The sequence below is a fragment of the Doryrhamphus excisus genome, linkage group LG15 (genome assembly GCF_037039965.1).
Source record: "Doryrhamphus excisus strain RoL-2023G ecotype Guam linkage group LG15, RoL_Dexc_Guam_v1.1, whole genome shotgun sequence".
Classification (NCBI taxonomy): Eukaryota; Metazoa; Chordata; class Actinopteri; order Syngnathiformes; family Syngnathidae; genus Doryrhamphus; species Doryrhamphus excisus.
The window spans coordinates 326168-349477 of NC_136371.1; the positions used below are offsets into that span (position 1 = coordinate 326168).

The 23310-nt window shown below is 47.0% G+C and overlaps 4 protein-coding genes across 12 annotated transcripts; 2 read left to right on the forward strand and 2 right to left on the reverse strand.

The window, feature by feature from the left end:
- The first annotated feature begins 2 nt into the window (after nucleotides 1–2).
- Nucleotides 3–5085, forward strand: fbxo3 (F-box protein 3). 2 transcript variants are annotated; one of them, XM_058050893.2, is made up of 12 exons: nucleotides 3–168; nucleotides 671–760; nucleotides 834–997; nucleotides 1215–1329; nucleotides 1419–1629; nucleotides 1727–1772; nucleotides 1844–1928; nucleotides 1996–2118; nucleotides 2192–2307; nucleotides 2412–2519; nucleotides 2600–2679; nucleotides 2748–5085. In XM_058050893.2, exons 1-12 carry the CDS (start codon nucleotides 101–103, stop codon nucleotides 2898–2900), a joined length of 1359 nt encoding a protein of 452 aa, XP_057906876.2. In that variant the 5' UTR covers nucleotides 3–100; the 3' UTR covers nucleotides 2901–5085. The 2 variants fall into 2 exon arrangements, with proteins under 2 accessions (XP_057906876.2, XP_057906878.2); XM_058050895.2 differs by having other exon boundaries at nucleotides 1419–1623.
- LOC131104104 (uncharacterized) lies at nucleotides 3355–5415 on the reverse strand. Of its 2 annotated transcripts, XM_078796648.1 has the most exons (4): nucleotides 5339–5415; nucleotides 5188–5250; nucleotides 4138–4937; nucleotides 3355–4056 (listed from the first exon to the last, which is right to left on the reverse strand). In XM_078796648.1, exons 1-4 carry the CDS (start codon nucleotides 5350–5352, stop codon nucleotides 3707–3709), a joined length of 1227 nt encoding a protein of 408 aa, XP_078652774.1. In that variant the 5' UTR covers nucleotides 5353–5415; the 3' UTR covers nucleotides 3355–3706. The 2 variants fall into 2 exon arrangements, with proteins under 2 accessions (XP_078652774.1, XP_057906881.2); XM_058050898.2 differs by lacking the exon at nucleotides 5339–5415 and having other exon boundaries at nucleotides 3357–4056; nucleotides 5188–5333.
- Nucleotides 5416–6180: 765 nt separating this feature from the next.
- LOC131104633 (apolipoprotein D-like) lies at nucleotides 6181–7262 on the reverse strand. The gene is made up of 4 exons (XM_058052001.2): nucleotides 7112–7262; nucleotides 6922–7043; nucleotides 6508–6596; nucleotides 6181–6422 (listed from the first exon to the last, which is right to left on the reverse strand). Exons 1-4 carry the CDS (start codon nucleotides 7229–7231, stop codon nucleotides 6181–6183), a joined length of 573 nt encoding a protein of 190 aa, XP_057907984.2. The 5' UTR covers nucleotides 7232–7262.
- Nucleotides 7263–9084: 1822 nt separating this feature from the next.
- nhsl1a (NHS-like 1a) lies at nucleotides 9085–22770 on the forward strand. Of its 7 annotated transcripts, none has more exons than XM_078796548.1 (11): nucleotides 9085–10269; nucleotides 14677–14781; nucleotides 14889–15034; nucleotides 15235–15309; nucleotides 16525–16741; nucleotides 16927–17058; nucleotides 17413–17720; nucleotides 17788–20713; nucleotides 20796–20865; nucleotides 20936–20985; nucleotides 21152–21299. In XM_078796548.1, exons 1-10 carry the CDS (start codon nucleotides 9633–9635, stop codon nucleotides 20958–20960), a joined length of 4641 nt encoding a protein of 1546 aa, XP_078652674.1. In that variant the 5' UTR covers nucleotides 9085–9632; the 3' UTR covers nucleotides 20961–20985; nucleotides 21152–21299. The 7 variants fall into 7 exon arrangements, with proteins under 7 accessions (XP_078652674.1, XP_078652673.1, XP_078652675.1 ...); XM_078796547.1 differs by lacking the exon at nucleotides 21152–21299 and adding an exon at nucleotides 21111–21120 and having other exon boundaries at nucleotides 20933–20987; XM_078796549.1 differs by lacking the exon at nucleotides 21152–21299 and adding an exon at nucleotides 21111–21120 and having other exon boundaries at nucleotides 20936–20987.
- The last annotated feature ends 540 nt before the right edge of the window (nucleotides 22771–23310 follow it).

Consider the following 23310-nt stretch of genomic DNA (forward strand, 5'->3'; position numbering starts at 1 on the left):
CCAATTGGGGGCGACATTGCGCCTTCACATGGCTCGTACACACCAGGTAAAGCGGCTGAAGAAGAAGACGCTGGCAAACATTTGAGCAACGTAGTTTCTGATGGATCTTCTCCCTTCAGACCCGCTGCTGCACATATTGTCCTTCCTGGACTTTAGAGATTTGATCCAGTGAGTATGTGACACTAAACCACACCTCCATAACAGCAATGTCAATGTTGATCTCAGAAAGCCAGCGTGAGGTAAAGCTGTTGTCGGCTAGCAACTGCGACTGAGCTAACATGCTAACAACAACAACAACCTCCAGAATTTTGATCAGCAAATAATTTAAACAGTAACAACAGTAGTTTCCTGATATGGAATTTGTGTCTAATTCAAATATTATTGGATTGCACCGAACCGATGATGAAGTGATAGTTTAGTGAAAACAAGACGAAGTAAGTGTCATCACTTAGCCACCTGCTAACAGCTGTAGAGCCAAACAGGATGATCGTTTTCCAATTTAACTGACACGACAGCTGCTAATGAGTCAGTTTGAAGAACCGGGAAGAATTGCTTGCGAAAAATGTCATTTTATGATATATTGAAGACCAATATAGTGGATACCGATATCGTCTTGCCAGTTGAACTGCAGCTGAATGTGTGTGTGTGTGTGTGTGTGTGTGTATTGCAGTGTCAGTTTCACGAACAGACGACTTAATGACTTGTCCAAACACAACCCTTTGTGGAGGTCACTGTGTTCCAAACATTGGCTGCTCACAGAGTAAGACGTTCTTGCTTGGTTGTGTGTGTTTGGTTTTTGTTTTTCCTGTACTAACTTGTGTCGATGTGTTCAGCAATGAACGTCTGCAGAACGGATGGTCCTGGTACGACCTCTTCAAGGAGTACTACTGCGACCTGGGCCGCTACATCCAGTACTACCCTGCGCTGAAGAAAGCGTGGGAACAGCTGACCAGCTTCCTGCGGCAGAGATGTCCACGCATGATCACGTCACTCAAAGGTTGTGTCAAAGATGCTCTTATCACTTTTGTAATGTTGGTGAAAACACGGAAAACCGACGGTATGCCCGTGTCAATGAAATGCTAGGCATGCGCAAGCACATCGCAACCGGGAGTATACGTACACAGCAGGGTGCAAATAGAATGTCCCACAGTGGGATTACAATTGAATAACAGTCAACTGTTGTCATTTTTCTTTGCATCTACTTGGATTTTCAGAAGGTGCCTCAGAGGCAGAGCTCAGCAGCATTGAGGCTCAGATTGGCTGCCGCCTTCCTGGAGACTATCGGTGCTCGTACCGCATCCACAATGGCCAGAAGCTGGTGATTCCAGGGTCAGCATCTCGCACTCCGCCCTGGGAGCTCTGCCGGTGTCCCCGTCTAACATCCGGCTGCGTGTGTTTGTGCCTGCACGCATCCCCAGGTTGATGGGGAGTATGTCGCTGTCCAATCACTATCGCTCCGAGGTGCTGCTGGACGTGGAGACTGCGGCGGGAGGTTTCCAGCAGAGGAAGGGGATGAGATGCTGCCTTCCACTCACCTTCTGCTTCCACACTGGCCTCAGCCAATACATGGCACTGGAGCACACTGAAGGGCGACACATGTTTGAGAGCTTCTACCCCTGCCCTGTTTGTGTACTTCCTGTCCTTACGTCCTGTCAGAATAAAGCCCCCGTGGGGAGCATTACCTCACTGCAGTGTGTGTCATGCCTGTCGGCTTTGTGTCTTCCAGGATCAAACGGCTCAGGATCCCTCAGCTGTGGATATGTTCATCACAGGTTTGTTGCTGCAGTTACCACTATGTTGGCAGAACCTGTGAACTCTGAAGTGTCTGTCTGTGTGCACTCAGGTTCCTCCTTTTTGGAATGGTTCACTACATACGTAAACAATGTGGTCACAGGAGAGTACCCGATCATACGAGACCAGATCTTCAGGTACATTGGTGTCATCTTTTAAGAGTGGAACATCATGACGACGTTGTGGTGTCCCTTCATGCTGAAGGTATGTGCATGATAAAAGCTGCGTGACGACCACCGGGGACATCACCGTTTCTGTTTGGACTTCTTTCCTGCCCGAGCTTTCTTCTGTCCATCCGCCGCACTTCTTCTTTACTTACCGCATCAGGTAGCATTGATCATATTCTCAACGTATGCGTTGTTATTGACACTGCCTCAATCAAAATGTCTTTTTTATTTAGAATAGAGATGTCGGGCAGCGCGCCGCCTGAGGCTGCCTGCCAGCTTGACAGTCGTTACTGGAAAATAACCACCTCCGACGGCAACGTGGAGGAGGTCCAAGGGCCTGGCGTGGTCGGTACGCTGCTTGCATCACATGACTGGATGCAGGTTGACTGATTGAGTAAGGTGAGCTGCTAAGCGTGTGTGTGTGTGTGTGCGTGCGTGCGTGTGCGTAAGCAGGAGAGTTTCCAGTCATGACACCGGGTAAAGTCCATGAGTATGCCAGCTGCACCACCTTCTCCACACCTTCAGAGTACATGGAGGGACACTATACCTTCCACAGACTCGGTAAGAAAATAAAAGCATATTATGCTTTACGGTGTCTATTATTGTGAAAGTCTGTTGTTAAAAGTTTGAATTCTGTATAGACAACAAGGAAGTCTTCAATGTTGCAATCCCTCGCTTTCAAATGGTGTGCCCGCCATTCAGAGAGCCCGTGTCGCAGATGGTGAGTTGGCGGCGAATGACAAGTTCGTTTGATTTCTGTGATGAAGCGCTCATCTTTTCTCCCATCAGAAAGAGCCGACTGATTACACATCAAGTTTCAACAATCATGACGACGACAGTGGCGGCGGCAATTGTGGAGACGGAGACGAGGACAACTACAACAACCTGAGGGAACTGAACATGGCGGTCTTGGAGGGAGAATGGTGCCCGCGCCATATCTAATGGACGTGCTGGGCACTGCCAAGGAAAGCAGGTGGACTGTCTGTCACTCAGGTTTTCCTGGTGGTGGTTTGTGGATTGTGGGAAAGCCGTAGGGCAGTGGTTCTCAAATAGTGGGGCCCTAAGAGGCACCGGGGACTATACTCAATCTCTTCAAGGTTGGCATGTCTGTTAGTGTCTGTATTCGTGCTTGAACGATGCTGGTGCCAGCATCTCATACAGGGGTTTGTACAAATAAGTTATTACATTTTTCCACCTTATGTGCACAAATTCATGGCGCTCGACCTCGAGCTTTGTTAACCTCTTCTTTACAAGGTTTCACGCTTGCCCAGGAAAACATCCATCAACAATTGTATTTTTCTTTTTTAACACTTTGGCCCCAGTACAGACGATGGGACCATCATTGCTTTGTCTAGAATCCTGTACAAGCTGGTATGTCCCAGTCATGGGTTTTTTTGGAAGAAAATACCCACCAATGCTTCAGTTTGACAATCTTTTTATTGCAGAAAGTTATTGTAAAGAGGTCACAGAACAAATGTCGCACTTGAATACTTCCTTTTGGGGAAAAGCTGAAACATATTTCCCTCCTTTAGCTGTTTTTCATGGCCGACCAGTGTAAGATGTGAGGTTTGTTTCTTTTCCCTTTGGATTTCTGTAGGAGAACACAAAAGTCATGGCTCACCACCACGTCGCTTTAATGTGATTGGTGGCTTTGGTTTGTTTTTTGACTCAATAAATCTTAATTACAAAGGTAATATTATTTAAAAAAACAAAAAAGTAGTAGTGTATGAATGGAAAAAAAAGACAAGTTATAACATCAGTTCCTCTTCCCCCTCCGCAATCAATCTCCGCGCTCTTTTTCTGCCAGCTCTAGTCGCTTTTGTTTCCTCCTCACCCACTACCCCCCTCGCCTCCTCATCCACCGCCAACCCTACCCCTTCCCCCTCCTCGCGGGCATTGCATCGGCTGCAGTGCCTCCGGAAGCCGCCCAGGACGTGCGACCGGAAGCAACAGAAGGGGCAGACGAAGCGACCCGGGCGGTGAGCCACTCTGGTGTGCTGCTGGAGTTGGCTGGGCAGGAAGAAGGACGAATTGCAGTCTTTGCAGCTGAATGGCCGCTCAACGTCATGACAACGAACCACGTGACTTAGGACAAAACCTGCATGACAAAGAGGAGCAGGAATTCAATTTGCAACCTCTGCTTCCCTCGTGAACGCTTAACACATTCCTTATAAGTTACCTTTCATTTTGGTCTTCCATCCGCAGATAAGGCAGACGTAGCGGTTGGCGGTGAATTGTACCACTTTGGCCGTCATATCCAGTTCCTCCTTTAAGAGGTCAGCACTCAGCCCAACCTCCTCCTCCTCCTCGGTTCCGCCGCTCAGATGTTTGGGTGAAGAGTTGTCTGTGTCGGCGAAGGTGTCTTGTCGGATCCTTTGGGTGACGTACACCCGAGGGATGCCATGTTTCCGCACCACGTGGTTGATGGCTCCGGCTTTCAGCTTATTTTTCCAGCTGCAGATCAGGCAGCGGTACATGCCATCTGAGAAGAGGAGCACGGTTTTATCTGCTTCGCTGTCCGGTTTGATTGACTCCATCCTATGAGAGGCACCATCTTCACCCTTTCCCTCAGCTTCCTCCTCCCCGTCCACACTGTTCTTTACCAGAGGCGATGCCTCTTCTTCCTCCTCATCAGCTTCTTTCACTTCCTCGTCCCCCTTCTCACTCCCATTATCCTCCCCATCAGCGCCCCCCCCTACCGTCTCATCCACACAGTGTTGGGAAATGATGTGTTGGTACAATTTGCTGAAGTCTCTGCTGGTGTAAAAGCACTCTGCACAGTGGAAGAGCTGGGCGCCACTCTGATAAATCAGGATGATCCCCAGGCGACCCACCGCGACGTCATCCAGGCAGGTGGGGTGGGTGGTAGCCATGTGGGACAGCTGGTGGGCATGGCTTTTGGAGAAATGACCACAAAAGGCACACTGGAGGTGTGCAGCGACAAGACCACCAGCTTCCCCCCGAGTCTGCACGGCGTCGCTGACAAAAGTGGTGCAAAATGTTAATAGGTCATCGCAATGTATGTACATTTCAGCTTCATACAACATCTAGATGGCAAACTAACAAATCTTTCACATTTCAGCTTGTTTCTTATTGGCGAATCTAAATAAATGTGAGATGTTTTTAACGTGTCTTATAAACAGTTTGATCATTTGGGCATGTTTGTCACGACGCAAACGATACAAACATACACAGCGGCTAATTGTGCAACTAATTCACTTATTCTGACCTGATTCCTCTGACGGATGCCATCCACGGTAACAAAGTTGTAAAGCAGAAAGAAGAATCACAGCTGGAAACGATTGCAAACATTAATTTTGGAGTAAAAATGTGACACAAATGAGCTTGAAGTGACGTCCATGCTAGCTCCTGAGACTGACCAGTCAGAATGCATGTCTCTTGCGTCACTCTCGACCCTGACCAATCAAAGAGTCTCTTACTGACAACCCTGGCACTGGCCAATAACAACGCTGTCACTACGCGAACCGCAAACGCGATCGGATATACGCATGTGCAGTGCGCGTCTACTTCCGGTTCCCCCAAGATTGGAGAAATTACATAAATTGTGAAATAATTTTTAGTTTTTACATATAGTGAAAGTAGATAAAATATAAGTCCTCTTTTCTTTGTTCCGTAAATATATAAAAACATTTTCACCATCAAGATAGAGATACTGTATAAGTTTAGATGGATGGTATTTATCCGTTCAGAAAAAAAATCAAGCTGTATCCGCTACGTCCTAGGTTCCCAAAGTGGGCTAAGTAAATTGTCACAGTGAGTACTTGAATAAAAATGAAAAAACTTAATTTGCTCACAGCGCGAGGCGCCCTAAACATAGGGACAGCGTCATGTTGTTCATTGCTCTGTGTGCATCATATCAACAAATAAGTAGTTGTTGATCGACTAATTACTCCATTGATACTGTTTCTGTGTCATCTTGAATATTTCATTTGTATTGATGTTCCAATGAATCCCGGCATGGTGCAGGTAATTGGCCACTCCAAATTGTCCATAGGTATGAATGTGAGTGTGAATGGTTGTTTGTCTATATGTGCCCTGGGATTGGCTGGCTACCAGTCCAGGGTGTACCCCGCCTCTTGCCCAAAGACAGCTGGGATAGGCTCCAGCACCCCGCGACCCTGGTGAGGATAAGCGGTAGAAAATGAAAGAAGGAACGAACATTTAAAAAGCCAAATGTTTAATTGCAACAAACACGAGGTATTCATTGGTTCATGGCTTTGCAGTAAGTCGCATCCTGATTGGTGCTCAGCAGCTTATCCACTCTGACACCGATGGAGGTCAAAGTGCTGTGCAACTGCTCCAAGGTCTCCTCAGCCAGAGTAGGCCTCCTGCTCATAATCCAAACAGAGTCCTTGTGGACCAGGTCCAGTTCTGTGCAGCTGTAGACCAGAGCGTAGTTGTCGTAGTCTGACGCCAAGACCCAGTAAGGCGCAGGGGGGGAGTCTGGGGGGGGCATTGAGATGCATGAAACCAAGCTACTGTATTGCATATGCGTTTTTACTTCCTGGCGGCGTGTCTTTAAACTCACCCTCATAAAAGGACACCTGCAGCTTGGCGGGCTCAGAGGGGTCTTTGGCCGTAGCAGACCCGGTTATTGAGGTGATGGTCCCATCAGCACTTTAGATGGAAAAGACAAACAATGGTAACACCCGAAAGTTGTTCTCGTCTAGTGTAAAGCAATTCATTGAGTACACCAGCAGAGTTTAATGGAGTTGGGGTTCAGGCTAGGGTTTGGGTTTGGGCTAGGGTTTGGGTCTGAGCTAGGGTGAGGATTTAGGAAGTACATCTTCTTTCTCTTTGGGAAAACCGATCTCCTCCATCCCACCCTGTCTTCTGCATCTGTCTCTCTCACACCACCTATCTAAGTGTTGATGGTATTTGTAAAGGCACATGTAGCGTGGCGGGCATGGAGTGTCCAGGTGAGAGTATTTGGCAGACTCACAGCAGCCCCCTGTTGAGAACACCAACAACTCCAGGGCTCCTCAAGGTGTAGGTGGCAGTGCTGCACTGGCTGCTTTGGAAGGCGTGAGGTAGCCTCTGGATCCCGTACCACCTCCCCAGGTACTGTCATGCAAATCCACGTGAGATTCATTCCAACCAAGCTTTGTCAAGAAGAGGGATGTTGGACTCACCCTGGTGATGTCGAAGTCGTCCTGGACAGCGGGTCTGGGACATCTTCCTGGCATGGTGACTTGAGCGTTAGCTGACAGGATAGACAGCAAAGTCAAGGCGATAACCTGCATGGCGGCCATCTTTTCTCTCCAACCCGTACAGTAGAGCTGCTACTACACACACTGGGTAGTAGTAGTGATACTTTTCACGGGGTTTTATACATCAGCAGCCCAACATAAAGGCCATCTTATCAGGGGGCGTGGGAAATGTAGCACCTGACCATATGTTGTTTCGCCACCTATACGAAAGGTTTATTTACTTTATGGAAGTAAGCACATTTTGGATCCATTTACAGCGCAGCCTTGAGGGGGCGGTCATATACATCGGCAGCCGCCCCTCATAGGTCCTCAAAGGCTATCTTTGGGGGAGCATGGGAAAAGTAGCACCTGATCATATGTTGTTTTGCCACTTATACAAAAGGAAGGCAGGGGAAACCGTGTTTGGCTGCCTGTGTTGGTTGAGTCATGAGAGACACGCATTCCCCCAACGCCGTAAAGTAACCACCAACATATCCTTCCAGGAACAAACATCCCGTTTCCTCCCACATTCCAAAAACATGCTAGGTTAATTAGCCACTCCAAATTGTCCATAGGTATGAATGTGAGTGTGAATGGTTGTTTGTCTATATGTGCCCTGGGATTGGCTGGCCACCAGTCCAGGGTGGACCCCGCCTCTCACCCCAAGACAGCTGGGATAGGCTCCAGCATAGAAAGCATCATAGAAAATGGATGAATGTGCTGAGAAAGGTGTTTGACTTAGTAAGCAGTGTTGCCAATTTGGTGATTTTATTGCTAAATCTGGCGACTTTTCAACAACCCTTGACGACATATTTTCTCCAAAGCGATTAGCGACTAATTTACCACTTTTTCTGGGGTCATTAGGGAATTTCTGTCTTGAATGTGAAAGCATATATTTTGTGTTTTCACTGTTATTTTGTATATGGGTATGCTGGAGCCTATCCCAGCTGTCTTGGGGCAAGAGGCAGGGTACACAATTGGAGTGGCCAATTAACCTAGCATGTTTTTGGAATGTGGGAGGAACAAAATGGACATATATAAAAATAAATAAATAAAAAATAAAATTCTTTCCTTATTGGCTTTTATAACATACTATTGTTGTACTACTATTGTACATTCAATAGTGCAAAAACTACTTTTGGTGCTCATTCAAATCCTTTTTCTTCATGAGTCCACATGTAACCGATGTGTTAATTGACTTAATTTTATTTCACCAATAATTCATTTCTTGTATATATTTGTCGCTATATGCATTTTTTTACATACTCCATTATTTTATTTACACTTATTTTTGTTGTGTGAACTATAACACCGTGTGATGTCACTTCCTGTCTTTCTGGCGCGCTTCTCTTCAGTCGCCTTTTGGACTGCTGAGGAACGAGGTATGCTAGTCGGTGGTAGCATAATTGGATAAAGTGTGAATATGTTACAGGTTTCACCCCAGTATGTGCTTATATGATGTACAGTATGTTAAGACACCTTGTAAACGTTACTCTTGTTAGATAATTAAGTTGTAAGGAGTTCGTTGTTTTATGTGGTTTTCTTTTTGTAGGAAACGTGTGTTGACGCTGCTGTACGTTTTGTTTGTTGTGTGCAGGGGAAATAAACGCCCCCTCCGGTTGGCGAAGGAATTGCAGTCTCCCACCTCGTCTGTCCACATTGGAACACAACGCAGAGTTGAATTTGAACCAGTGTAAGTGCAGACCGGCTTCACATAGACTTACTCCCTGAGTTTGTAAACAACATAACAACATATTAATATATACAGTATCACCAAAGTAATTAGAACAACAGAAAAAAACAGATATTTGTGAAAATAAACAGAATAAACTGATACTCTACCCTTGCTATTGATACTATTTAGATTGATCCGCCAACCCCCCCCGTTCCAAAATTCCAAATTGCATGTGAGACGCATGATGAAGGTCAGGATGTGAGTTGGAAAGAAGGAACAGCCCGTGTGAGCGTAGATTTGAGGCTGGAGAAACATGGTGAGGTCACTCGCCATCTGCAGACCAGGATAATCCTCATTAGAAGATTAGCCAAACGCAGGCGGCAGGCAGGCGGCACTCGCAGAAACATCATTTCCTTTTTTGTCGCTTCTGGATGGGGACACGTTGGGACTGTCGTTTTCATTGCAGCCAAATCATTTTGATTTTGACATTTTGGTTGCAGTTGACAAAATTGATTGTGAGAAGAGATGGACGTTTGTTTGAAGGAACCGTTTTTGTGTAAAGCAAATATTTGAATTTGGAAAAGGTCGAAGGCTTCCTTTGGATTATTGTTTTTACTCTACAAACTTTACATTTATTTTATAACATTATTTTGAAAAGCTGTGAGTATGTTGGGAGCAAAAATGTAGTAAATTGTGTTTGGCTTTTGTTGTGAAACAAGAAGTACTTGATATTGCAATACTGTCCAGTATTGGAACCATTTTCCCACCAGCCAATCGGTTCATGACAGAATGATTTCCTATGTGGAGTGTTTGGGTGGAGAGGGGGTGGGGCCTGGGGTGGCCTCTCGCTGCTGGAATCTGGGGCCCGATGAGGAACAGGATGAGCTTCTTCCACGGAAGATGGCCACCCTGCAGCCAAAGACGGAGGGCAGTCTTCGGCGACGGCTGCTGAGCGCTAAAATCCATCAGCACCACGAAGCCATTTGGAGGAGTAACGCACGTAGCGCTGGCTGGCCACCCTCAGGTGACAAAAGCCCCGCCCCACCTCACCCTCCGTATGCCAGCCCTTGGTTGTACGCCCAGCACTGCTCACCACGAGCCCAGATCCACACAAGTCTCCCATCACAGGCTCATGGGAAACTGTTCTTCACTCCGGAAGTTCATGGAAAGCAAGCTATGCAATCCCATCAGGTGCCTCGCCCTGCCCTCACCCAGTGGCGAAGGACAAGCTCCTGCCCTCCCATCCCGGAGCCCCGCCCCGGATACACTCATCCGGGGCTCCCACCTGAACTAAGATCACCTTCCAGGAAGCCAGAGGTGCCGCCGCAGTACCGCTACCATCCCAGCAAGAGGCGCAAGAAGTTTTTCTGCTTGAAAAAGCAGCCGCGTTGCCCCAAGCAGGAAGCCACGCCCCTCTTACACAGAGGTATGACAACAATTCCTGGAGGGAGAAAGTCAACTTAAAAAAAAAACAGTACCAAAGTGGACGTTTTTTTTTATAATAATGGTGATATTATTGTCTAGACCAGGGGTGGGCAAATATTTGGACTCGTGGGCCGTATTGAGTTAACAAAATTGTCTGGGGGGCCAGAACATATATTTAACACACACACACACACTATTTTATGTTTATATTTTTGCAGTTTTGTTGTTTTTTTTTGTTTTACTGAATAAGACATCCGACTTGCAAGTCATGTTGCCAGGTTGTATGTTAAAAGTTGAAATACTTAGAAAGCAACTGGCGGGCCGCATTCAAACGCTTGATGGGCCGCCTGTGGCCCCCGGCCGTAGTTTGCCAACCTGGTCTAGACACTAAATGATGTATGGACAGTGGAATATCAGTCAGCGTACGGCCTGCCTAGCATGTTCTTGGGTTAATGTCGCTTGTTAGCAGCTTGCTTAAACATGCAAACAGAAAGTCAGCTCCATCGCCTCCTATGATGTCATCAGGGGTTGACTGTTGTTCTTTCCTAATAACATAGTTACACCACAAGGCTCAAGAACACGAAACATGTTTTTATAGTTTGAACCATCATAGTTGTACATGCATACAACGAATCTAAATGCATATACATTTACAACTTTAAGGGATAAATGTCTATTTAAGGTTACTTCATGATGATGATGTGGAAGTGAGATCAACACGGACACTACCTTCGTGTTTTGCCATAAGCTCTTTTTTTATTCAATAGTGTTTCTCTCCTACTTTATCAACTTGCAACTTTCTTTGGCTCCATTGAATGTATGTTATTTTGCAGTCCCGATCAGAAGAAAAGCAGAAACCTAAGGTGACAAACAGTCCCCAATTCAAGAAATAACATGGAGGTGGTGTCCGTGTTGATCTCGTTGCCACATCATGTTACATCTCCAGTGAAGGTAAAATTTAGTAGACCAGCTACAGGCCGACGCCGCACCAACAGGGTGTGGCCAGCACACTTTGCAAATTTTGTGAGCAGCGCAGTCTGGCGCACCCACGCCTCCATTCTCCCACCTGTGCAAGTGTCAAAGAGGGAGGCGAGAAGGTGTGACAGGGTTTAACACAGCCGAGTGTAATCTTAACCAATCAAATGAAGGCCTCTCATTGCCTTAAATCAACTGTTCCTGACAGTTAAACACAGCAGCAGGCTAATCCAAGCATCTTGCTTGTTTTCCACCATCATTCCTGCTCTACATGGCCAAATAAGAGATTGGTATATTTGATGGCATACCGGACCAAATGACCACTGGTGGGCTACGCCAGGCTCCACCACTCTGCGCCACCAAATTAGAGCCCTTATGTTCACGTATCCCGTTCCCGTATGACGTTTCATAGTCATAGTCATTGATATGCCCTTTCAATTGTTTTCTGCATGTAAAACATCATTGTTAAGCTTTAAAACTTGTTAATAGTACTAACAGAACTCCAGAGGAGAGGATTATTTTTTTATGAGAAAAATTGATTAGAGTAAGTTTTTGGTTGGAGTCGGACCTCCTGGAACAGATTAATGATGCTAACCAAGGTTTCAATCGCTCAAGATAATTATCTTGCCAAAAATCCTCCAGCAAAGTGTATGAATGTGCATATGAAGAGTACGCTGCTAGTGTGGGAATTCTACATGTTTCTTTTGCGCCTCTCTCCATAGTGATCAGTGCACAAATGACACTTTACACAAAGTAACAAAATGGTCCTTCTCATGTAAACAGTCCAGAAACCCAGGTTCACACTGAATCCATTGCGCTTTCGGTCCTGATCCAGTCTGGCTTGTCGCAAAGTGTCACCCATACTGACTCCTGTAGGCACTGCCATATATTAATATTAGGGCTGCACGGTGGAAAGTGGTTCGCATGTTGGCCATACAGTCAGGGGATCGGGAAGACCTGAGTTCGATTCTCTGCTTGGGCATCTTTGTGTGGAGTTTGCATGTTCTCCCCGTGCATGCGTGGCTTTTCTCCGGGTACTCCGGTTTCCTCCCACATTCCAAAAACATGCTAGGTTAATTGGCCACTCCAAATTGTCCATAGGTATGAATGTGAGTGTGAATGGTTGTTTGTCTATATGTGCCCTGGGATTGGCTGGCCACCAGTCCAGGGTGGAAGACAGCTGGCATAGGCTCCAGCATCACCGCGACCCTGGTGAGGATAAGCGTTAGAAAATGAATGAATGAACGATGATCCCAGATAACGTTCCACTCAGACGTGGTTCTCCTTGAAGGAACCCTGCTTTGTGTCAGCTTGTGTGTGTTTGCAGGGATTAGCTGCAGCTTCATACGCGAGCTAACAGCTCATTTCCAAGACAGATGGTTTTACCATTCAGCAGCTGCTACTTTGCCGGCTTTACCGGTCAGCCTTCAGCCATTAAGCACATTTGGCTGCGGCAAAACCACACCTGAATCTGCTGAAGGTGTTGCACTTTTATTGAACCTTTTCAACCATTTCTACCATGGTATCAATTGAAAATACATAAATAACAAACACAACTGAAGTGGAGCGAGTTTCTGCTCGCAATTACTGTAGTAACTGCGGTGACGTAACAACATGACCTACTTACCGTGTAATTATTAAACCTAATTAAACCAGCATCGTCTGTCAGGCATAAAGACAGAAGTAATTAGCTGTTCCACTGCCCTCAATAGTTGGCACACTTTGGTTCCCATCTCAGTTTGTGGCAACTCTGGAAGGTACTCTCATCGAGAACGGTTGGAGATACAGGTTACGTATGTATGCGCTAGATAACTCCATCACCAGCTTCCAGGAACCAAAGTAAAAGTTAACGATAGACATAAATGATAAACAATCTAAATCAATGACTGTCAAGGTTAACTTTCAGTTACATTTCCTTTAACCAAACCTTTTTTTAAATGAGAATGGATGTAAACAGCATTAGCCGCATGCTAGCTAGTCCCTGGGCAATATTTTCAACATATGTACATTATAGCGTTATTATTGATCTTATTTATTATTTATTGTGTAAGACCATGACAGGAAGAACTTCAAATTAAAAGCACTACATTAATAGAGAATGAGAAGCACTGTCATCCAGAAGAGACTCGGAGTAGAACCGCTACTCCTCCGCATTGAGAGGAGCCACATGAGGTGGCTGGGGCATCTGGTTGGGATGCCTCCTGGATGCCTCACCTGGGGAGGCATGTCCAACCGCTAGCAGACCTCGAGGAAGAACATGCATCAGATTCCAATTGAGTGCATCCCATAATCAGTTCCCAGTTCCACATGTCCAAAAGGAGTAGGAAGAAGCAAAGCTAATTAAATCCTACCCCTCCATCTGGTACTTTTACAATCAGTAACTCTTACATTTGTTCACTTCCTGCTTTCCCAATATAATTTAAATATATATTTTTTATTTTTGTCCCGTAGTGAAGTACTGGGTGATATGAGCATCCAATGCCATAATGGGTACCATAGAGCGTGTCAATATAGTGATATATATAGCACATCATGACTGGTTCAAGACTCTTCATCCTTGTATTTAGCAAACATCAACTGCTTGTATTGTTTCTTGAATTGGCTCATCGTTGTGCATTGTTTGACTTCCTTACTCAATCCATTCCATAGTTTGATTCCACATACTGAAATGCTATGGCTAGCATAGAAGTGTTTCAAATGTACTTCTTTAGATGGAAATTTAGATGGACTCAAATACAAAACAGCATGGTTTATTAATGAATATATTTCTGAAAGACCATGATGGACCAAAATTTGGGATGGCTGTACTGTACTGTACTGTACTGTACTGTACTGTACTGTACTGTAATACAAATGGTTGTGAGTAGTCACTTTGTGGTTGTGTTACCTTTGATGATACTGTTGTCATGCTGTTGTCAGTTGGGTCACACACTTTCAACATAGATATTACTGATATACTTTATCTCATTGGAGTTAGTGTGTGTGTGTGTGTGTGTGTGTGTGTGTCAATGCGGCATCTGTGAATAACCTTCATCACCTGGTGACATGCATGTGTACTGGCTTACTGCCAGAGTGTGTGTGTGAAGGAGAGAAGGGGGGGTGAGGAGGAGTACGAGGAGCACGTTGCAGTAGCGTTTGCCTGCATTACTTGTGTGCTGCAGTATTGTGCGGGTGTGAGTGTGTAGGATGGTTCTGATCGGTGCAGCCATCAAATGCGTCTTCAAGTATCTCAAAAAAAGCAGAGGTGAGTTCATTTTTATCTGTGCATGCTAGGGTCATGTGTGTGTGTGTGTGCGTGTGTGCGTGTGTGTGCGTGCGTGTCCACTTTTGGGGAGATGCAAGTGTGTCATGCTGCTGGTTACCATAGCAACAGCCTCAGTAACCGTCTCAAGGACCACAGAAGGCTGTCTTAATTGTCTCCTTTTGTCTTCAGCACGGGATGGGGACAAGTGGTCTGTTCACTACACTACCCAGAATCCCCAGCAGGGCCTGCTTTTCATCAGCGGAAAAAAGCCTGGTCCCACTGAAGACTTGCAAGGTCAGAGGTCCAATCCAAAGTGTGACTGGTTCAGAAAAGAGACACAATGTGGGGCGCTAAAACTAATTAGACTGGTGTCCTTCCCCTGTGCTTGGGTGTGGATGTAGTCCACTGTGGACTGACTCAGCATGGAAGCAGCAGACCGACCACCTCACTGCTCTGCACCCCAACCGCTGACTCCTGCTCGTCCTCTGGAATCCACCAATCAGAGAGCGGCGTGCGCCAACGCTGGCGGGACAAAACCAGGAAAATGGTGAGCGTCTTTCAAGATCCAAGTTTACAAGTTGCTATATTTTTATTTTATTCAATGGAGCAGGAAGGGAAAACACGTGAAAAATCTAATGTTGTGTGCCTCCATTTGCAAACACTCTGTGGAGACATTTTGCTGCCACCTGCTGGTTAAATTCTCTGTCCCCTCACTTTCTTCTTTTGTCCGCCCTTCTCTTCTCTCAGAGGTCCGCAATCTGGGACTTTCTCTCTCAGTCGTGCTTTTCTGTTTGTTTCAAGTTGTCTGTTTGGAGAAGAAAGGTATACACGGACTCCCCAGTAGAAATGTAGAAATGACCTAGAAATGTTCCTTGTTCATCATGTGGATAGATAGATTCACTCTTTCTATTGATCTACTCTATCTATCTGGTATCTATATCTAGATATCTATCTATCTATCTATCTATCTCTCTATCTATCTATCTATCTCTCTATCTATCTATCTATCTATCTATCTATCTATCTATCTATCTATCTATCTATCTCTCTCTCTATCTATCTATCTATCTATCTATCTATCTATCTATCTATCTATCTATCTATCTATCTATCTATCTATCTATCTATCTATCTATCTATCTATCTATCTATCTATCTATCTATCTATCTATCTATCTATCTATCTATCTATCTATCTATCTATCTATCTATCTCTCTCTATCTATTTGACTCTATCTGTCTATTGACTCCCATCAGGTCAAAGTCCACTAGTCTCTATTTAGTGTTGAATGCCAGATGGAAACTGGTTGGTCTTAAGCTTAACGATAACTTAATGATAACTGCATTGTTCAAGAAGTTAAATGAATACTATAGGGGTGCAAGTACTATAATTACTATTTTTATTTCTCCGGGTACTCCGGTTTCCTCCCACATTCCAAAAACATGCTAGGTTAATTGGCCACTCCAAATTGTCCAAAGGTAAGAATGTGAGTGTGAATGGTTGTTTGTCTATATGTGCCCTGGGATTGGCTGGCCACCAGTCCAGGGTGGACCCCGCCTCTCGCCCCAAGACAGCTGGGATAGGCTCCAGCACCCCCGTGACCCTCGTGAGGTTAAGCGGTAGAAAATGAATGAATGAATGTGATTGGCTGGTGACCAGTCCGGGGTGCACCCCACCCCAGCATACCCCCACGGGCCTAATGAGTATTAAGTGGCATAGAAAATGAATAAATGAATAATTATTAATTCTGCGCTTTAAGGTAAAATGAAACTTTAATTTCCCAAAGAATAAAATGATTATTTATACTTAAACGTCAAACACACCTACATTTGCAGAAATGTAATTCAGGTTTTAAGCTTTAATGGACATTTTCTCCAGTTAAAAGCCTACAACATGTGGCCACCAAGTTAAACCAGACTGGACAAAATGTATACATGATTATTGATATCATCTGGCTGAGTCTACTGACCCGAACCCTAATTAGATGGAATTTCACGGAGACATGCCAAGATGAGTAAACGAAGATGTGATCACAGTCCTCAGTGTCCTCGGATGAAGAGGAAACCATCATTGTCAACAACACGCGACCTCTGACCCCACTGGTCGATCTCTCCACCTGTTGGGATGTCTTCACTTGTGAGATGGAGCTCGGAATGAAGACGGAGGCGACCGCCCGACTCCCAACCCCGGAGGAGAGGATGAGGCAGCAGGCCGAGGCCATCACTGCCGAAATAGTTCCCATCAACATAACAGGTGGGAACTATCAATTGGTAAAGTGAAAGGTCAAGCAGGACTTTGGACTTGACTTGATGAGACTGAAGTCAGACTCCAAACACGATGATCATCCATTTGACCACAGCCTCCACGACTCGAACCATGTCTTGTAAGTTGAGCTGATGAGGCTTCATCTAATGACTTTGTCTTAAACTTGGTGACAGGGGAGCATTTTCATCGCCAGGCCAGCTTCCGAAAAGTCACTTCCAACGCTGACTCCTCATCCCGCCGCTCTCGGAACCTCAGCTGCCGCAAGACCGGAGCCAGCTCCCCTCCTGGTGTCATCCAAAAACCAGGTACAGACTTAGTCCAACGCTGTCATTCTTTCATCTTCTAGCGCTTATCCTCACCAGGGGTGCTGGAGCCTATCCCAGCTGTCTTCCACCCTGGACTGGTGGCCAGCCAATCCCAGAGCACATATAGACAAACAACCATTCACACTCACATTCATACCTATGGACAATTTGGAGAAAAGCCACGCATGCACGGGGAGAACATGCAAACTCCACACAGAGATGGCCGAGGGTGGGATTGAACTCGGGCTTCCTAGCTGTGAGGCCTGCGCGCTAACCACTTTTCTCACCGTGCAGCCACCAAAATCAATCATTTAACTTTTATTCCATAAGATTTCTTCCCGTGTTCTTCTTCAGACTCGCCTGTGGGGCCGTCCTCCACGGATGCTCCACTTGGCTCCTCCCCCTGCCAACAGGAAGAAGAGGAGATGGTCAGGAAAAAGAGGGAGTCATTGGCGAGGAAGATCCGAGCCCCCAAAGGGCAGGGGATATCCAGCCTGATGGCGTCCCTTACCTCGCCACGTGCCCACTCCTGCCATGACCCCGCCCCCTCTTCAGAGCGCCACAGTCTTCCTCGTACGGCTACCAACTCCTCCCTGGACTCAGAGGCCAGCTGCAACAGCTTCTCATACAGAACACTGAGCGCCTCCTCTTCCTGCTCCCAGGTCAGTTTCCAATTGCCAACATCACCTGGAATACTCCGAGGAAAACTAAGACCGTTTTTATGTGTAGGCTTTTCCTAGCGACCTTCAGCCCTTGCTACCCTTTGATCCCACCGCAAGGGTCATACCTCAGTCCCTCTCCTCCCCCGTCTCTCCATCACATCTCAGCATGCTTACCAGCCCCCAGAAGAGTGAGAGGTCCTACCCCAGGGATCAGGATGGCGGGTTCCAGGATGCAGGCCACCACCACTCCCCTTTCTCCTCCATTGCTGACGCAGCGTCTCAGGACGGCGGGATGAGCCTTTCTCTCTGCAGCAGCCGCTGGTCCTGCCATGGCATGCCAGCTGGTGGCAACTGGGGCACCACCCACCAGGAGACAAGTCCAGTTCTCCTGCTCTCCTCTGGTCGCTCCTCCCCATGTAACATTGATGCCAACTCGGTGTGGTCAGAGGATGGGAGCTCATCTTCCTTGCAGACTCGAAGCAGATCATCCAGTACCTCCTCCTGCCGCAGCGTCTCCCTTCGCAAGGCCAAGCGTCCGCCTCCCCCACCCGTACGATGCGACTCCCTCAGGCATCGAACTGGCCGCAGCAAGTCATCCTGTCCATCATCCGGCCCCCCCTCATGGCCGCTGACCTTGAATGACCCATGGGTGCCGCGGAATCGCACCCAACGCCGTCAGAGTGGCCTCCATGGTGGCACGGTCACGACCTTTGAACCGTTAAGTGTAGACCGTCAGGCAGCTTCGTCAAGCCCCAATCACGCCCCCGCCCTCACTCCTGGTTCTCCCGTCTCAAAAAAGGAGGAGCTGAGCTTTGGTGTCATCCCCCGTCCAGCCGCTCCTTCCATAGCGAGCCTTCATCATCTCACCTCCCCCTCCAGCGGCTACTCCAGCCAGTCCGACAGCCCCCTTCCCTCCCCCGGCACAGCTAGCCCTGGGGCCTTCTCTCCTCCTCAAACCTGCCCCCTCCCCGACCACGCACCCACCCTCCCCCTGTCCCCCAAAAGCTCTAAACCCCACCCACCAGAGAGGAAGTCATCTCTCTTCTCCTCCCCTTCCTCCTCCTTTTCCTCCACCTCCTCCCTGTCATCCTGCACCTCCTCCGACTCCTCTGCCAAGTACATTCATGCCCCTGCCAGTTTTCTTCCCACTCCGCCTCCTCTACCACCTTTAGCGCCTCCTCCACCTCCTCCTCTACCACATTTATCTAGTATTCCTCCACCACCTCCTCCTCTACCACATTTATCTAGTATTCCTCATTCACCTCCTCCTCTGCCACGTTTATCTAGTATTCCTCATCCACCTCCTCTCCCAACTTCTCCTCATCCTCTATCATCTTCAACACATCCCGATCCTCCTTTTTCATCTTTATCCCGTTCTCTTCTTCCCCCACTTCCATCTCATTCTCATTCCACTCTTTTTCCTTCATCCCTTCCTCCTTCCCTCTCATCCTCATCCTCATCCCTTCCTCAACCTCCTCTAATTACTCACCCTACAATACTTCCACCTCCTCCGCCTCCCCCTCTCCCTCTTCATTTGGCCTCACGACCACCTCCTCCACCCTACTCCCATGCAGTCAAACAGTCCTCCTATCATGCTGTGCTGTCAAAGACCCAGTCTCCTCCTCCTCCTCCTCCTCCTGCCGTCACACACCCACTTGGGTGGTCCCCTCCAACAGGCCTTGGTACTGATAGAGCCCCAAACTGCCCCGTGAAAGGGTTCAACTTACCCCAGTGCCCCCTCGTTACATCACAGGCTTTGCAGAGCGTCAGGCTCCGCTCCATTACCAAACAGGAAGTTCCACACCAGGCCGCCACCCCGCTTGCTGACACCCAGGTTCCCGTGGGGCCAAGCGGCCGTGCTGATGCTGATGCTGATGCTGATGCTGATGCTGATGCTGATGCTGATGCTGATGCTGATGCTGATGATGGGAAATCAGAGGCAGATGTTCGTATCCCAGCCTGTACACATTCACAGCAGCAGCAACCCGGAATGTTGCCATGTCCTGAGGGGGTGTCCGTGGATGAGTCTGTTCATTCCCATTTCCACACTGCTAGCCAAGATGATCACATGACAAAACATAAAAAGCATCAGAGGGGAGATGCCATAACCGTCCATGATCCAACCCAGCATCCGTGTGGGGCCGTGAGCTTCAAGAAGAAGCCTGTTCTTCCAAAGAAGCCTGATCTTAGCATCCTGGGGATAATGGCGTCTCCCCAGTCCAAACTGGGACTGACAGGGAACCACATGACAAGCCCCACTGTGGACAAAAAGGCCCACAGACCAGATGATGTTACACCGTCACCTTTTGGCTCTCCTCTTATTCAACATCGGATGCCAGATGCAACATTCCCCCAAAAGACACAACCACACGAATCATGTCAGTGCCCCTCGCCGACCATCCATACCACAGAATGTCTCACCGGACCCACCGATAAGGAGTTTCACGGTGACATCTGGCTGAGCAATGGGAGCTACCAGGCTACCAGGGAAGCTCTGCTCTCCATTGATGGCACCATAGAGCCAGGCTGCACCTTTGAGACGTTCAACCTTTGTAGCACTTTAGCAGTCCACACCAGTGCGGCGACATCACTTGGGCAGGAAGTGGACGTACAATGTCACGGAAAGTTGACGAGGTTGTCATCATTAGAGAACGAAGAACATGAGCAGACACCAACACGACAAAATGCCTCAAAAAGGAAGAGGAGGACTGCAAGTAGATGCCTGTTAATGACATCTGCAAGGATTTCCTCCTCCTCTTCCTCAACCTCCTCTTCATCATCATCGTCTTCATCCTCAGATGAAGATGTGGAATCACAGACGCTAACCAGGGAGAGGTTCAGTAGGTCCTGTACGCTGATGGCACAGAGAAGCTGCAACCTGGGCGGCGTGCTGCCCAGGGAGGACCTCCAAAGGGAACTATCCCTGAGTGACCTCCTCATAGAAGAGCCACACGACGAAGGGGAGATGATGGACGCCGGCAGGTGTTCCGATGGTACGCTAGTTCCATTAGTCATTGTTTGATATCACCAACACGTGCGATATGACTGACAGTTCCTCTCGTGCATGTGCACCAGCCAAGTCAGCGGGTCACATGACTCCAAGTGGACCACGAACAACCGAGGACCTCTTCACTGCCATCCACAGGTACGACCAGTCAGGACACAACACATCAGCATCAACTTTGACTCCTGTGTTTTTTTCCTGCATGAAGCAGTGCATTATGGGAAGGAACGGCCTGATTGGCATGCTAGTTGACATGTGACTGTAAGTAACGCCAAGCAGGCAGAGGTTAGATCCCGAAGGCTTAGACATTCCCTCTCCAGTCCACGTCTTCCCCCGACACTATTCTCTAGTCACGAGTCATTTCCCCTTGATGTTTGCACGAGTGCCAAAACGGAATGTGAAAATGTCTCATCTTGTTTGGTCTCAGGTCAAAACGGAAAGTATTTGGAAGAAGTCGCAGTCTGATGACCTCAGCCGACCGCCGACCTCGACCAACGCTACAAACTTTGACCTTCGCAACTCTCAACAGTCAGAGATCATCAAGAAGCGAGAGCTTCAAGGCACTTCTGCTGAGGAAGGGGAGTCACATGCACTCATCATCTCCAATATCGGCTGTGGAGCGTCTTCGTGTAGTCGTTGCTCCCACCGTCCAAACCCCAAACTTGAGTGCGGCCATTGCGCAACACACTCATGATGTACCGGCGTCACCGGCGTGCTCAGATGTGCCCGTTTCCTCAGCCGTGAGGCGGAAAGTGCCACACATGCCACTTGTCCCCTCTTCTTCCTCGGCCATGCGACCTCCACGCTGCCGCCATTTTGCTGCTCCCATGACGCCCATCATTGAGGGGGAAGTCGAGGAAGATGGCGGTGTCATGGTTGGCAATCACGTACAGTATGACGCCTTAGGAAACGCTAACATGAATGGTGTCGTCTGCAGGTCCCTAAATCAATCATGTGATTGGACTGATCATTTTAGGGCCACAAGAGCATCATCGTTATGGTAATGGTTGGATTTCATTTGAACATGCATCCCATAATCAGTTCCCAGTTCCACGTGTCCAAAAGGAGTAGGAAGAAGCAAAGCTTATTAAATCCTACCCCTCCATCTGGTACTTTTACAATCACTAACTGTTACATTTGTTCACTTCCTGCTTTCCTAATGTAAATTAGAGGTCATGGTTGTACCGTAATGTAGTATACTGCAGATTCTGAAGTCTACTGAAGTCAACTGTGCTTTGTGTTTATTACGCTTCTTTACTTAGTAGCCACGAGCACAAGTGAAATCAGGGTGGAAGCTGTACCTTAGTAGTAGTAAACGTGTATTTACTCAGCCATTAACCAATCAGGGTGGAAGCTGTACCTTAGTAGCAGTAAACATGTATTTACTCAGCCATTAACCAATCAGGGTGGAAGCTGTACCTTAGTAGCAGTAAACGTGTATTTACTCAGCCATTAACCAATCAGGGTGGAAGCTGTACCTTAGTAGCAGTAAACGTGTATTTACTCAGCCATTAACCAATCAGGGTGGAAGCTGTACCTTAGTAGCAGTAAACGTGTATTTACTCAGCCATTAACCAATCAGGGTGGAAGCTGTACCTTAGTAGCAGTAAACGTGTATTTACTCAGCCATTAACCAATCAGGGTGGAAGCTGTACCTTAGTAGCAATAAACGTGTATTTACTCAGCCATTAACCAATCAGGGTGGAAGCTGTACCTTAGTAGCAATAAACGTGTATTTACTCAGCCATTAACCAATCAGGGTGGAAGCTGTACCTTAGTAGCAGTAAACGTGTATTTACTCAGCCATTAACCAATCAGGGTGGAAGCTGTACCTTAGTAGCAATAAACGTGTATTTACTCAGCCATTAACCAATCAGGGTGGAAGCTGTACCTTAGTAGCAATAAACGTGTATTTACTCAGCCATTAACCAATCAGGGTGGAAGCTGTACCTTAGTAGCAGTAAACGTGTATTTACTCAGCCATTAACCAATCAGGGTGGAAGCTGTACCTTAGTAGCAATAAACGTGTATTTACTCAGCCATTAACCAATCAGGGTGGAAGCTGTACCTTAGTAGCAATAAACGTGTATTTACTCAGCCATTAACCAATCAGGGTGGAAGCTGTACCTTAGTAGCAGTAAACGTGTATTTACTCAGCCATTAAACAGCAATACATTTTATATAAAAAGGTGTAGAAGGCATTGCAAAAGAAAAGCGTGTTTGTGTTTTTCCCTCTACACCAGGTAGAACATCTGGCAAACTAATACAAAACACCAGGGGGTAGTAGTTGGCAAATATATGAGATTTTTATTTTACAACCAAGGAAATTTAAAATCGTGATTTTATTAGCTACGAAATATAAAAGGCTAGACACATTAAGACACTAATTGGGAGGGGGGGATGGAAATAAAAAAAACAAAACACAGCAAACAAAAGCAAAACCCCAACAGCACAAAATAATAAAAAACCTAAATCAAACACCAACTCCCAATTGGACCAAGTAAAAGTGCAGACGTGCGATGGTTGGTCCTCCCCTAAAGTGCATACACTAAGCCGGTTGGGACAGCGCACCCCCAGAGCGGCATC